Raw genomic sequence first — 15,131 nt, forward strand, 5'->3', positions numbered from 1 at the left:
GGGGAGGGCCACACCCCAACTCAGATGCTCCCAGGGGGCAGAGACAAGGAGTCTTTTGTGACTATCCAGGTGGGAGACCAAAGTGGTCAGTTGAAGAATAGGGCTGAGGAAGGAGGAAGGAGCGGGCAACTGGCAGACCCTGGAACATTCCGAAGGTAAAACCGCAGGTTTGCTAACCCACCGAAGGTGGGAAAACACCGAGGATAGCCCGAAGGGTGGAGCCACTCAAGGTGCTGAGCAAAATCCACCGGGGGTGGGGGTGGGGTGGGGGAGCAGAGAGCTAATGTCGGCAAAGGGCTTGGAGTGCCTGTGAAGGGTGAGGTGAGCACAAAGGATTCTGGGGATCAGCTTCCATGAGTGTGGCACTCTGGACAACACAGGAGTTGGGGACCATCGGCCAAAGGAGAAGGACAAAGCTGGCTCAGTCTGAGGGAGTCATCAGAGAATGATGGCCTTCTTGTCCCAGAGGAAGAGAGGCCTTGGCATCCTTTCAGTCACCCTGGGGATCCCCAGGCCACCCAGCATGGGAGCAGTCACCTCTCTCGCTCACAGATCCAGAAGACTCTGCTCTTGGGACCGTTTATTGTGGGTCTTCTGCTCAGTACCAAGGCTCCGGGAAGGAGGAAGACGGGATGGTGTCCTCCAGCTCTCTCCAGCTAGCCTTCTTCTTATCACAGGCTGAGACATGCCTCTGGCTGACAGCCCAGTGACAGTAGGGGCCACTGCCAATAATTCAGTGGCAGGGAAGGAAGAGTGGCAGACCAGGAGTTCGGGGGGAGGTGACAAGTACAAAGACTGGAGGGCTGGCTCCAGGGTAAAGGTTCTACGTGTCTGGGGTCTCCAGAGTGCCAATCTCTAGAGCAGACAGTTGTCATCTGGCAGCAGGCCGGCCAGGGAGCCTGGGCTTCTGGGGCTGGTTGGGGCCGATGTACTGGAGAGGCGCATGGGTAGGGGCTGTGATCCGGTCAGTGCCTAGGTAGGGCTGGAGGACAGCGGGCACGAGAACAGAACCATCCTGGGGACAGAGCAGTTATGAGGATGCTAGCCTTCCTCCAACTCTCCCTCAGTTGCTGGGGGAGTCTCAAATTCTCACCACTCCCATCCATTTAGTACTGCCAGCTGAACCCAGGATCTGTCCCATGACAGGCAACTCTTAACCACTGAGCCACACCCCCAGCCCCTCACCAGGGGATTCTAGGCAGGGGCTCTACCACTGAGTCACACCCCCAGCCCCTCACTGGGGGATTCTAGGCAGGGGCTCTACTATTAAACCATGCCCTTAGCCCTGTTTTACTTTTAAACTGAGATAGTAAAGATCCCCAGACAGGCCTTGAACCTGAGATTCCAGGCTTGGGGACCTCTCACCTTTTGCTGATTGCTCTCCAGGAGGGCAATGAGGACTCGGGGAACAGCACAAGCCGTGGCATTCACCTGGGAGAAGGGTGTGCTCAGGGCCAGGCTCTGACCCCGTCCTGGCCCTGGGATGGGGGTGAGGTGCTGCAGAGGATGGGAAGGTGGAGATGCAGTGTGGGCCTCACCGTATGTGCAAACTGCAGCTCCCCAGTCTCCGTCTCAAACATGATGAACAGACGGCGGCTCTGGAAGTCTGTGCAGTTGGAGGCGCTGGTGACCTGGAGCAGGGATGATTGAGCGGCTGTCTTGGGGACAGGCCCATCCTCCAGCGTCTTACCGCACGTCCCCACTAGGCCAGGGCTCTCACCTCTCCGTATCGGCCTCGGCCAGGCATCCAGGCCTCAATGTCGAACTTGCGATAGGCAGGAAGGCCCAGTTCCTGGGTGGGCATGTCCAGCACCCTGAGGCCAAGGTCGAAAACAGGGTAAAAGTCATTGGGCAAGGGTGAAGGATGGTCAGTGGAAGAGGAGGAGGACATGGAGGACGACAAAAAGGAGGGAAAGAAGGGGGTAAGAAGACACAGAGGATGAGGAGAACCCGGTGCTGGGGAGGTGGTACCCAGAGGAGACAGAAGGCAGAGGGTGGGAAGGAAGGACAGCCATGCAGCAGCCTATGGGCTACTCACCCAACCACTCTTCTGGTCTAGAACAGCATCTCCAGTTTGGGAGTTCTAACTGCCTTTTTCTTTTTGTATGGCTTTTTGAGGTAGGGTCTCATGTAGCCCAGGCTGGCCTAGAATTCACTATATAGCTGAGAATGGCCTTGAACGGGGTCCCGATCACAAGCGCTGGGATTGTAGGTGTGCACCTCTAGGCCCTGTGTTTGTGTGTGCTCACTGACGGCGCTAGAGAGGGTGGACAGAGAGCCCTAGGGATCCACTTGTCTCTGACTCTCCAGCACTGGCGTCACAGATGTGCACCTTCACCACAGAGGTTATGTGGGTGCTGGAGATCAGAACTGAGGTTCTCTGTTTGCACAGCAGGCACTTTTCTGTTTCCTTTGAAATAGGGTCTCGTAGTCCAGGCTGGCCTCAAACTCACAGCAATCCTCCTGCCTCAGACTCCCTAGTGCTAAGATTGTAAATATGCGCCTTTTCAGTTTTATTGACTTAGTTATTTTGAGACAGGACCACACTCTATAGTTCAGGTTGGTCTTGAACTCATGGAAATCCTGCCACAGCCTCTTAAGTGCTGAGATTACAGGCATGCGATGCCCCACCTGGTTGTATATTCTGTTTTTTTTGTTGTTGTTGTTGTTTTTTGATTTTTTTGCAATGAGTCACCTGGGGAAGAGGTGGCCTTCTTCAGCCCTCTGGAAAGCTGTGTGTCCTAAAGGATGAATGGGCTTTGTGTATCTGGTGCCTCCCTTTCACATCCTGCTTCACCTTGGAGGGCAATGAGGTCTCTTGGACCTCACTCCAGGGATGAGGAACTGCCCCAGAGGGGTCACGGAATAGCTTTACTGTGCATGCTTTTCATACTTCTACATAGCAAGATAATGCAGACAGAGACTATACCGTCCAGAGGCCTCACCCAGGGAAAAGGAGGCAGGTGGCAGGACAGCCCAGTCACCCCACTCCCTTCTTCAACCCCACCAACCCCACCCAGCTCCGCACCGGAAGTGCAAGCCCAGCTCAGTCAAGATCTCCACCTGCAGGGACAGGAACTCATCCAGCAGCTGCGAGCTCTGCTCCAGCCCAGGGGCTGTCACCCCAAACATCTCCACCTGGGACAGGGCAGGGGCACTGGGTCAGGAGGTCCTGGGGGATGGTGGTGACCTGTGCATGGCCAGCTAGGTCTGCGCCACTCACTTTAGCGAAGTGATGAACTCGGTACAGTCCCCAAGGCTCCTTCCCGGTGTCTGTCTCGGCCCGGTAGCAGGTGCTGGCACAGACCATCCTAGGAGGGGCATGTGAGGTTGGGTCAGGGAGGGTAGGAGACATTACCAACGGGGTCTAGGGTTAAAGAAACTGGGCATCACCTGACTGGCAGGTCCCTGAAAGCTACAGAATGGTCCATGAAGTATCCTGGGAGGAGAAAGGCAGGATGAGGTTAGCCAGGGTCACGCCATCTCCCACAGGAAGTCGGAGTGAGATTTTGTCAGGGCACACGGCTGGCTAGTCACTGTACTTTTGAGCAGTCAACAACCTCCACAACTGTATGTGTTAGCTCCAGGTTATGATCTGTCACCTGCAGGAAGCTGTCCCTCCACCACCCAGGCAGATGCTCACCTGCCAGCCCCACCTCTGCCGTCCCAGCCAGGTTGAGATCTTCGAAGCGGGAGGGGTCGATATTGTAAATCTGGGATGGGTTGGCGTTTGGTGTCATTCCACAGCCTTCCTGGGGGAAGGGTGCAGGGGTCAGGTAACCTTGGCCTCCCCCGTACTGGGGTCACGACCCCAGTGGTTCCTCTAGAAGCATCTGGAAATGAAATGCCCCCCCCCCCCCCATTATGGCTGACTTCCATGACCCAGCCCAGGACAGTCTCCTCAGGGAGAGAGGGCCTGTCACTCAGGCCTCACTCACAAACACAGCTCCTCGCAGAAGGTCTGGAACCGTCATGGGGGTGAAACCCTAGGGAGAGGAGAGGGCATAAGAGAGGCACATAAGCCGGGCGGTGGTGGCGCACGCCTTTAATCCCAGCACTCGGGAGGCAGAGCCAGGCGGATCTTTGTGAGTTCGAGGCCAGCCTGGTCTACAGAGTGAGATCCAGGAAAGGCGCAAAGCTACACAGAGAAACCCTGTCTCGAAAAACCAAAAAAAAAAAAAAAAAAAAAAAAAAAAAAAAAAGAGAGGCACATAAACCTAAGACAGGTCTGAGGAGGGAGACAGTGGCTGCACCGCCATTCCACAGTCCACCCCACAGCAGAGGCCTGAGCCCTGCGACCCTGTTATCGGGTTCTCCTGCTACAAGTACCCTGCTTTCCTTGCAGCTCATCCAGAGGGCAGCTGGAGATGCCAGTGAATCTAACACATGTGAAATCTAACACATCCCTTCCCTGCTTGAAGCCTCCCGTGACTCCCAGTGCCCACAAAACACCTTTTATCCCAGAACTTAGAAGGAGGCAGATAGGCAGATCTCTGAGTTTGAGGCCAGACTGGTCTACACATGGAACTCCAGGCCATCAGCTAAGGTTGAACAGTGAGACCCTGTCTCAAAGAAGAAAGAAAACCTGAAAGCCCGTGATGCCCCCACCATGGCCAGGAATTCATGCTAGCAGCTTACGGACTCCTTGCCTTAGTGGACACCGCTCTCCAAATGCCCCCAATGCTGCAGCAGGAAGTGAGGGGTGGCGATCACAAGCGCAGCCTCCTGGCCAAGCTCTGAGACCTTGTACTAGTGACCTCCCCCTCAAGCCTCAATTTTCCCATCTCAAAGGGGGCATAATAACGGCACCCACTAGCTCAGATGACTTAGAAATTAACGTGTTGATAACATACACTGATGCTGAGAACTGCGACACACCACGCCCGGGGGTTTGAGATTGTGTCACTATGTTGCCTCGGTCAGTCTTGAAGTTTTGATCCTCCTGCCTCAGCTTCCCCAGTGCTGAATAAAGTGTGTGTTACCATCTCTGTGTGTGTATATGATTCAGGGAATGGAACCCAGGGCCTTCTACATGCCAGGCAAGTGCTCTACCAGTTAACTGAGCTACATTGCTAGTAGCTTAGTCACTCTGAGCTTGGTACCCATTCCACCCTGTCCAGGTAGTCCTCAGGTAGGCCATACCCTGCTGATAAGCTTGCTGAGGGTAAAGTTGACCAGGCCATGCTGTAAGAGGGCCCCAGCCCCGCGCAGGTAATAGGACCGGTGGCCAGACACGTGAGACAGGCGCCTAGAGACAGACAGGCAGAAAAACTAGCAGTGCCTGTGGGCCAGGGTGGGTGGGGAGAGGACTCGAGTACCCAGGGGGCAGAGGCCCAGATGCTAGGCGGACCTGGCATCAAATATTCATCTTGGGCAGGCCCAGCCTTGGCATTCCAACTTGTACCCTAAGGCTGCAGGCCAGAGCTGGCTACCAGCTGTTAGTGTGGGGTGATGGGGTAAAGGGGGGTGAGACCCAGGGGGTGGGGGTGGGGGCTCACTTCTGCCGGATAATGTCGAGTCTCTCGCCAATTTCCAGGTGGCCTCGGGGTCGGAAGGAGAAAACTGGTCGTACATAAAAAGCAATGGGGTAAGAAGGAAGAAATATGAATTGGAGAGGATTAGAAAACAAGGAGGAGAGAGAGGACCATGGGGGAAGGGAAGTAGGGTAAGAAAACGGAGAAAGGAGAGAAGAGTGAAGAGAGGTGAGGGGAAGGAGAGAGCAGATAGAAAGAGAGACACAGGCGCTAGGGAGAAAAGCCCCAGAGAGTGGGGACCAAAGCAAAGCAAGTTAGAGAAGAGACAGACGGCCACACACTGCACCCATGCCAGGGGCACCCAGTGAAGGAAGGGTAAGGAGACTCAGCCTCGGTCCAAGTCAGGCGGGCTGCTCCAGCCGCGCCCCAAGGCCCGTCCTGACCCAAGACCACCCATGCCCACCCCCAGCCTGAGATCCAAGGACACTGGATTTGGGCCCTGGGGTGTGACTCACCTGGCTTGTCTCCCACCACACGGAGCACCCTAGCCTGGCTCTCATCCCCAACAGGCTGCAAGAAGAAGAGCGTGTCAGAGGAAGGCGGCAGCTCGGATGCCCTGTCTCCTCTGCAGCTCGAATGGCCTTTACCGTGTCTGGGTGGGTCTGGTTGGGCAGCCTCAGAGCCTGCAAGTAGAACTGCTCCTCCAACTGGGTCTCTCTGGGGTACAACGGTGTGAGCTGTTTCCGGATTTCCCGGCCACGGGCCCGCAGGCCCTGATATTGGGGGTCCTGGACATGGCAGAGAGGGTTAGCCTTGGGGAGGGTCAGGGATCCCACCACCAGCCTGACTCATCCTTGCTGGCAGGACACCATATAGACGCTCGCCACCTCTTTCCACCCAGCAACCTGAGTTTCCGCTCAATTGGCAAGTTCATGCAAACAAGGCTCAGGCCTGCCCAAATGGAACTTCTCTTGCTTTGGCTGTGAGGAGACAGGAACCAAGCTGAGCTACCCATAATCAGCCAGAGGATTCTAGAGGGAACTATCAGGAAGGTGTGCGTAGCTCTGACTTCCTCTGCCAGAAAGGAACAAAGCCAGGCTCAGAATAAACCTAGTAATGGAGTCAAGGAGCTGGCCGAAGTCAGTTTTATTTTTACAAAGAGACATGCTGCTTTTGTTTTTAATGTCTATGCGTGTGCCAGAGAGCAAATTTGGGTCCTCTGTAAGAGCAGCACGCACTTATGACCACTGAGTCATCTCTCCAGCCCCAATGGAAGCTTTTTTTTTTTTTTTTTTCACATTTATATTTTATGTATGAGTGTCCTGCATGCCAGAATGCCAGAGAGGGCATCAGATCTATTATAGATGGTTGTGAGCCACCATGTGGTTGTTGGGAATGGAACTCAGTACCTCTGGAAGAGCGGACAGTGCTCTTAACTGCTGAGCCCCTCTCCATGCCTGGAAGCTGTTCTTTTTATCTGACCTCCTGACCCTGTCTGAATTATGCTGTCATGGTAGTGGAAGAACTGGAACCGACATGGAACCCTACCTTCTGCACTTGGTCACTGTCTCGGTTTGCCTGGTGGAGAAGAGGAAAGGGGAAGGTGATTAGGTAATGAACTTGGGGATGCGGAACAGAGACAGAAGAAGTCACAGTTCAAACAGGACCATGGCATCTGAACCTGTCAGTGCTGGCGGCCCTCCACCGCTCTGCCTCGGTTTCTCTACTGGTACTCCAGTGGTGGTAACATAATACAACAGTAATGACACCCACCATTGTGAGACACCTGCTCCCTCCTCCTGGGCTCTGTGGGGGAAGACGGGCTTACCTCTTTATTTCAGTTATGTCTTTGTGCATCTGGGTTTAAACCTAGGGCTTTGCCCATGCAGACAACATTCTACCACTCAGCTACACTCTTGGCCCTGTTGTTTTTCTTTATTTTTTATTTATGAGTCTCTGTGTGTGTCTGTATGGTACATGTGTGGATGCCCTTGGAGTCCAGAAGGTGTCAGAACTTCTGGTGCTGGAATTATAGGTTGTTGTGAGCCACCTGACGTGGTGCTGAGAACCAAACTCAGACCCTCTGCAAGAATCACGGGGTCATCTCTCCGGCTCGGGTTTGTTTTTAAATGAGGAATCCGTAGGGCCGTCTGGCCTGGGACCTGATATGCAGCTGTGCTGTTTGAATGAGAAGGGCCCCGAGAGGCTCACGAGTTTACATGCTTAGTCCCCAGGTGACAGCTGTTGGGAAGCATGAAGAGGCACAGCCTTTCTGGAGGAGATACGTCACTGTGGTTGGGCTGTGAGGTACCAAAATCGTATACCAGGCCTTGTGTCTTGCTCTCTGCCTGCTGCCTGCACATCACAAGGTAAAGCTCTCAGCTCCTGCTCCAGCACGATGCCTATCTGCTTCCCACCATGATGATAATGAACCATCCCCCGAAACTGTAAGCAAGTTCCCAATGAAATGCTTTCCTTTATAGGAGCTGCCTTGGTGATGGTGTCTCTTCACAGCAGCTAAGGATGACACTGAACTCTTGGGCCTCCACCTGAGGGCTGGGATTGCAGCTGTGTGCCACCACACCCTTTGTGACTTCTACTAAGCCATCTGTGCTGGTGCTGCTGGTTGTCAAGCTTTGTAAATGTTGGATTGTGACTCTTTATGGGGTGCTGTAACTGAATGGTGGGGTTAGAGAATATTTGGCAATAGTGAGGGTTTCTTTCTGTATGCACAATGATGGAAATCAATTACAAATCAAACATGTAACAAATATCTGTGTTTCTGGCAAAAGGGGGCTGGTGAGTGGGAAAAGGTTAAGAAACCAGGTCTAACCCAGGCCCTCTCCTCCCCACAGGCCTGATTCAGTCCCTCTCCAGGAAAGCCTTCAGTTCAGGACCTCCCTGCGGGCTGGCCCTAAACTAGCAACAGTGACGATATCTGTGCTGATGACTCTTGTGAGGGTGGGTGTCCGAGCCCTGGCAGCAAGAGGAGATTCTACTTAGGGAATGGTCTCTTTGCTCCTGGAAAAGATCTTGAGGCAGAAAAGCTCAATTTTCGTCTCTGACGCGGTGGTAGCCATCTTGGAACTGGGATGGGGTCCAATCTATGTGTTCAAGTTGGGCACACAGAAGAAAAGAATCTGGTTGGGGATGCTGAGGAGAGCTAATTCATCAGCCTTTGGAGCATCAGGACTAGGTGGCTTGTTTAACTAGGTAACAACTCTCTACATGATCCAAGCCCCTTTAATTAGATTTCCTGTTACTCCCAGCCAGAGGCATCCTTGTCGCCTCCAGCCGGCCCTGGCCCACAGAGCCACCATGCTCCCACGCTCACCAGCAGGGCCCGCACCGCCTCTGTCACAGCCGCCTTCTCTGCCTCCAGGCTCCGGATCTGCTCCCGCAGCTGCCTCAGCTCCTGCCACTTGGAGATCTGTGGGAGGACACCACGAGGGGGAAGTGAAATGGCCACCTGGATGGCAGCAGGTGAGGTCCAGCGTCCCCTCCCATTAGTGCCACTACACCCAGAAGCCCAGCTGTGGGCACAGCTGTCCTGAACCAATGCATTTCCCAGCTCACCCTGCAGCCGCTTCTGTTGGTGTGATCAAGACCAACCAAGGGACAAGGGTGGATGTGTGACTTTTTATATTATTATTATTTTTGATTTTGTGAGACAGTGTATTGAAATGCAGCTCAGGGTAGCCTTGAACTTGTAATCCTCCTGTCCTTCTCCGAGTGGTGGGACTACAGAGGTGCCAGCATGCTTGGCTAAGTCACTTCTTTAAGGTGACTAAACCTCCCTTTTCCCTTCTTGTTTATTTATTTTGTGTGTGGCCACAGCATGGAAGTGAGAAGACACTTTATAGGAGGTGGTTCTCTCCTTCCACTGCGTGGATCCCAGGGACTGAACTCAGGTTGTCAGTTTGGCAGTAAGTACCTTTTTCTGCTGAGCCATCTCCCCTGGCTCCTCTTCTTTAAATACAAGGTCTCCTTAAGTAGCCCTGGCTAGCCTGGAACTCACTCTGTAGCCCAGGCTGGTCTCAAACTCACAGAGATCCGCCTGCCTCTGCCTCCTCCAGGTTACTGGGATTAAAAGTGTGCACCAGCCAAGCAGTGGTGGCGCAAGCGTTTAATCCCAGCACTAGGGAGGCAGAGGCAGGCGGATCTCTGTGAGTTCAAGACCAGCCTGGGCTACGAATTGGTTCCAGGACAGGCTCCAAAGCTACACAGAAAAACCCTGTATCGAAGAAAAAAAAAAGTGTGCACCAACATGCCCAGAGATTGTTGTTGTTGTTGTTATTATAATTAAGCATTTACATTAATTTCTTGTGTTTGTGCTTGTATGGAGGTCAGAAGACAACACTCTCAGGAGCTGGTTTTCTCCTACCATCTGGGAACAGAACTCAGGTTGTGTGGCTTGGCAGCAAATGTCCTTACTGGCTGGGCTACCTGGCCACAGAAACTTAAATGAGGCCAAAGTGTACATGATTTACAGTGCCCGGTGTGAGAGGGTGTGGTGTTTCAATGAGCAATGTCCCCCATAGGCTCTGGCTCCTAGGCATCTGGTCAGTGCTGGTGATGTTTGGGGAGGCTTAGGAGATACGGTCTGGCCGGAGGAAAAAGGTCGGTCACTGGAGATGGGCTCTGAGAGCTTAAACCTGCCCTACATCTAGTTTGCTCTCTCTGCTTCATGCTGGTGGTTAAAGGTGTGAGCTCTCTCAGCCAGGCTGCGAAGCACGCCTTTGATCCCAGAAAGCCAGGCAGATCTCTGTGAGTTTAAGGCCAGCCTGGTCTACAGAGCAAGATCCAGGACAGGCACTAAAACTACACAGAGAAACCCTGTTTTTTTTTTAAAAAAAAAAAAAAAAAATGTGAGCTCTCAGTTTACTGCTCTGCCACCCACTGCCATTCTGTTCCTGCTAACCCCAAATAAATTCTCCCATAAGTTGGTTTGGTCATGATGTTTTAGCACAGCAACAGAAAAGAAACTAATATAGAAGGGTTCAGGACAGTTGTGAAGACTTGACTGATCCATTACATTCAGAACTCACTACTGACATGGTGACCCCCAATTCTAGTTCCCTATAAGGTAGCACTACCTAAGCACTAACGATTTTATCATTCGCACCCAGTCTCAACATCTGGATCGTAAGTGTTGCTTAAATATCTGCTCAGCAGGTGTTTATTCATTCAACCCTATTTATCAGTTTGCTATGATAGCAGGATACAGAGCTGTCTCCAAGAGTCCCTCGCCCATCTGACTCGGACCTCACTCCTCAGTTTTCTTTGTGGCCTTAGGGCGAGGCTGGCATCAAGTTCCAGCACAGAAGACAATGGTATTTAAGTTCCAAGAGTAGAGTAGATACCAAGTATCCAATTACGAAATATATGCAAAAGGGCGTGCAGGCCACAAAAGGCATCCGTGACGTTCAGTGGGGCCTTAGTTCTCAGTGGGCCACTGGCGCATAAGTGGGTGTCATGCACAAGACATTGCCTGACGTGGGAAGGAACCCAAATTCCTGTAAGTAGTTCCTCCCATTCCTGGAATGCATAGGGCAAACCCAGTTAAGCTAGCAGCCCGCTCCCGCGGCCGCGGCCGGCGCAGGCGCACTCACAATCGCAGGCAGGTCGGCCGGCCGCAGCTCCCCCTTGCGGAGCTCTAGGGCGCGCGCGGTTGCTTCTGGGCATGCGCACACCGACTCCATGTCCAAGTAAGGAAGCTCGCTGTAGCCCTCACGTGCGTGTTCATACAGGAGGTTCCGCGCTCGTTTTTCTGTAGCGAAACTTCTCCTTGGGTTCTGGATGCACACGCAGCGTCCTCGGGACCGGAGCCCCTGGCGAGCCAGGAAAGGCCGCAAGAACCGTGCCATGGACGCAGCCATCTTGGACTGGAAACCAGGAGTCACTCGCCAGGGACGAGCCAATCAGACGCGGAAAGAGAGTTCCCGCCCAGGCTTCAGAAACCCTTCCAATGAGGAAAGTTGAACCAAGATAGATCCTGTCATTATCCAATTGTCGCCTTTGTCCCGCCCCTTTCGTGACGTAGAAGAAGTGGCCAATCACTAAAGAGAATATCCGGAAGGGGCTGGAGGTAGACTTTAGCGTGTCTACGGCCCTGCTAGGTTGGGGAGGTGGGTGTAATTATCTGTTCTCCAAACACCTCTCTCTTCTCCTCACTTTCCCCGTCCAGTATCGGGCGAGGGCGAGTGGGTCGCTGGGGGCCTGCTCAGAGTGAGGCTGAATTTGCGGGGGGCACTTTCCATTGTGGTTTGCCTTGTAGAGGAGACTCGTCCCAACCTCCGTTCTGAGTATCTTATGTCCTAACACAGGGACGCAGAGAAGGCGAGATGTCCTGGTCCGGCCTTCTCCGTGGCCTCACCACGTCCCTCAGTCGTGGTAAGTGAGCGTGGGCCGCAGGGACGAGGCTGGATGAGGGCTACTCACTGGGACTTGTGTGGCTTTTGCCAGATCTCGGGTGGTATCAGCTTTAAACACGGTGCTTTTTTTTTTTTGGAGACAGGGTTTCACTGTAGTCCAGGCTAGCCTCTAATTCGCTTTGTAGACAGGATGGCCTTGAACTCCTGATCGATCACCCGCCTCAGCTTTCCAAGTATTACAGGGGTTTTCTACCACGCCCCTGGCTCAAGGGACAAGAAGTGGGAAGCTCCTGTGTCGAGCAGAGTTTAAGTCAGTCATCGTCATGGCTCCCCCACATAGATAGTGGTGAATCCTTAAGATTGTATTGGCTAATGATACTCTGTCTTAGTTTCTGTAAGTACACTCTGATGTTCATGCAACAATACCGACCAATGTTCTTTTCTCAGCGTGTCTCCCTGGTTAGGTGTCTCAGCAAGTATTTATTGATGACCTCCTATGGGTGAGAAATCCAAGCCAGGGATTTTAGTCATTCATTCAAGTGACATTTTTCTAATTCTAAGATGTGCCTCCCACTGGAGGGGAACTTTTATGTTTTTAGACATACCCCAGACATCAAATGTTGTGCACAGTGTCCTGAGGGATTTCATTCACCTGAATATTTACTATCTAACCTGATCTACATAGAGAGTTCCAGGACAGGCAGAGCTACATAGTGAGACCCTGTTTTTGTTTGTTTGTTTTTAAGTGTTCAGTTTTGTGTGTGTAAGGTTTGCCTGTATATGTCTGCGCGTCTGTGCATCATGTTTGTGCAGGGCGTCAGATCCTCTGGAACTGGAGTTACAGATGATTGTGAACTGTCTTGTGGGTGCTAGAAATTGAACCATGGTCCTCTGTAAGAGTAGTCAGTGCTCTTAACCACGAAGCTACCTCTCTAGCTCCACAAATAAATCTTACTGGTCTGCCTCGAAAACATCTCCTCCAGTATTTCCACCTGCCTCTCCTTATATTACATTGCAGCTGCAGTGGTCTGTTTGGGTTTTTGTTGTTTTTTTAAGGTACCTAGGCTGGAGCAGTTTGGACAAGGAACCAACAGGGAGTGGGAGGTAATGGCGGGTTAGGTGGAGTCTTTGAGAAGGCTTGACTTTGCCAGCATGCTCAGCTTATGTAAAAGATTTAAAATGTATAAGAACATAATTATAGGTATGATAATAAAGGTTAGCTGTTGTTAGTATTATTCCTAAATACCTCTACTTATTTATGTGTATGAGTGTCTTACCTGCATGAATACTCTTACCTATGTGCAGTGTCCTAGGAGGCCAAAAGAGGCCATCGGATCCCTGGAACTGTTGCTAGCCACCATGTGGTGCTGAGGATTGAACCTGGGTCCTCTATAAGAGCAACCTGTGCTCTTAACCACTGAGGCATCTTTCCAGCCCCTGTATGAATGTTTTCCTGCATGTATGTAAGTGCATTACAGGCATGTGTCAGATCCCCTGGAACTAGAGTTACAAATGGTTATGAGCTACCACCATGGGAGCTGGGAATCAAACCCCTATCCTCCACAAGAGCAGCAAGTGCTTCCAACCACTGAGCCATCTGTCTGTCCCCACAAATACCTCTAGACATCAGCAGTTATGACCTTGTAAAGGGCTCGGATCCCTCCCTAGAATATGGAAACCAAGTAGACCCTGTTGTGTCTCTACAGGCCTGGCCCTAGGTCCCCAACTCTGGGCCACACGTTCCATGGCCACCCTGAACCAGATGCACCGCTTAGGCCGCCCGAAGGAACCCCCTAAGCGTCTGGGTCCCACAGAGGGCCGGCCACAGCTGAAGGGTGTGGTGTTACGCACATTCATCAGGAAGCCGAAGAAGCCCAACTCTGCCAACCGCAAGTGCTGCCGAGTGCGCCTCAGCACGGGCAAAGAGGCCGTCTGCTTCATCCCTGGGGAGGGCCACACCCTGCAGGAGCACCATGTGGTCCTGGTGGAGGGCGGCCGCACCCAAGACCTGCCTGGGGTCAAACTCAAAGTTGTGAGGGGCAAGTATGACTGTGGCCACGTGCAAAAGAAGAAGTGACCATAATTGACAGTGGTCAGGCACTGGGTCCTCGGAAACCAGTTCTTCCTGTTCCAGCGAAGGCTAGTCCTGGGCTCAACTCTCACTTGGCCTCATCAGGACTGCTATTAACTGCAAGAGTTCTGGTGAATTGGGAGGAAGCGCCCCTCTGCCCACTCCCTTGGCTTCCATGTTCAGTGTCCACAGATGGGACCTCATGCTGGGATGGGAGTTGTAATAAACACATCTGCAGGTTGTGATGTCACCCATCGTGCCCTGTCTGTCCCTGGCTGTGATGGCAAATGCCCACCTCTGTGCACCTCAGTTCCCTGGCGGAGGAGCTGTTCTAGGTGCTGAAGATGATTAATGGATGCTCCACATGCTCGCACATGTGTGTGGTGGTGACGGTGTGGGTTCTTGCAGCACCAAGAGGGGTGAAGGCCCATCCCAAATGTGGCCATCTGCCAAGTAATAGTAAGTTTGATACTGGCAGGGTGTTGAAACATTTAAATGGGTAGTGAGTGGTGGTGAGTGCCTGTGAGACCCTTTCTCAGAAGAGGGAGGGGAAAGGGGTTATATATGCCTCGGTTTGCTGATTCTTGCCTATGTGCTGTTATTTATTTTTTATTTCTGATCAATCTGTACATATGTGGGTGTTTGTGGGGGCCCTTCTGGAGCTGGAGTTGCAGGAGATTGTGAGCAGTTGATGCCGGTACTGGGATCAAACTGGAGTCATCCTCTGGAGGCTGGAGAAACAAACAGCAAGTGCTCTTAACCACTGAGCCATCTTCCTAGCCCCTGGGAGTCCCTGCCTCTGGCCTTCAGTTTCCTGCCTTGGATAGTGGCATCAATTGTAATGTGGCCTTTTATGATCACAGGTTTTAAGCTGTAGGAGTTATGCTCACATTATTGGACTCTGGAGTTCAACTGATTCCAGCCCTGCATAAGCACAGACACACAGACACACAGTTCCTGCCTGGTGACCTGGGGCAAGGCATTCTAATGTAACCTGGACTACTTGGCATTTATTGATAAAGAACCAGGGTTAAGAATTTAGCTCAGTGGGTAGAACCCTTGCCTAGCAAGTGCAAGCAAGGCCCTGGGTTTGGTCCTCAGCTCTGGAAAAAAAAAAAAAAAAAGGGAGAGATAAAGAACCATGGCAAACTGGACTCCATGGCTCACATCTGTAGTCCCAGTACTTGGGAGATAAAAGCAAGAGGATCACAA

General features: G+C 52.4%; 2 protein-coding genes across 3 annotated transcripts; one reads left to right on the plus strand and one right to left on the minus strand.

Moving 5' to 3' along the window:
• Positions 1-565: 565 nt before the first annotated feature.
• On the minus strand, positions 566-11,489 carry Sars2 (seryl-tRNA synthetase 2, mitochondrial). Its single transcript, XM_052761287.1, has 16 exons — positions 11,087-11,489; positions 8,809-8,904; positions 7,023-7,052; positions 6,122-6,262; positions 5,990-6,044; positions 5,499-5,562; positions 5,143-5,248; positions 3,939-3,986; positions 3,644-3,752; positions 3,394-3,439; positions 3,224-3,311; positions 3,029-3,138; positions 1,721-1,814; positions 1,539-1,631; positions 1,366-1,431; positions 566-1,015 (listed from the first exon to the last, which is right to left on the minus strand). The coding sequence occupies exons 1-16, from the start codon at positions 11,351-11,353 to the stop codon at positions 872-874; spliced, it is 1,557 nt and encodes a 518-aa protein (XP_052617247.1). The 5' UTR covers positions 11,354-11,489; the 3' UTR covers positions 566-871.
• Positions 11,490-11,538: 49 nt separating this feature from the next.
• Mrps12 (mitochondrial ribosomal protein S12) lies at positions 11,539-14,169 on the plus strand. Of its 2 annotated transcripts, XM_052761298.1 has the most exons (3): positions 11,539-11,602; positions 11,801-11,867; positions 13,555-14,169. In XM_052761298.1, exons 2-3 carry the CDS (start codon positions 11,819-11,821, stop codon positions 13,923-13,925), a joined length of 420 nt encoding a protein of 139 aa, XP_052617258.1. In that variant the 5' UTR covers positions 11,539-11,602; positions 11,801-11,818; the 3' UTR covers positions 13,926-14,169. The 2 variants fall into 2 exon arrangements, with proteins under 2 accessions (XP_052617258.1, XP_052617257.1); XM_052761297.1 differs by lacking the exon at positions 11,539-11,602 and having other exon boundaries at positions 11,609-11,867.
• Positions 14,170-15,131: the final 962 nt, after the last annotated feature.

The sequence above is a fragment of the Peromyscus californicus genome, unplaced genomic scaffold (genome assembly GCF_007827085.1).
Source record: "Peromyscus californicus insignis strain IS unplaced genomic scaffold, ASM782708v3 Scaffold_4__1_contigs__length_199733344, whole genome shotgun sequence".
Classification (NCBI taxonomy): domain Eukaryota; kingdom Metazoa; phylum Chordata; class Mammalia; order Rodentia; family Cricetidae; genus Peromyscus; species Peromyscus californicus.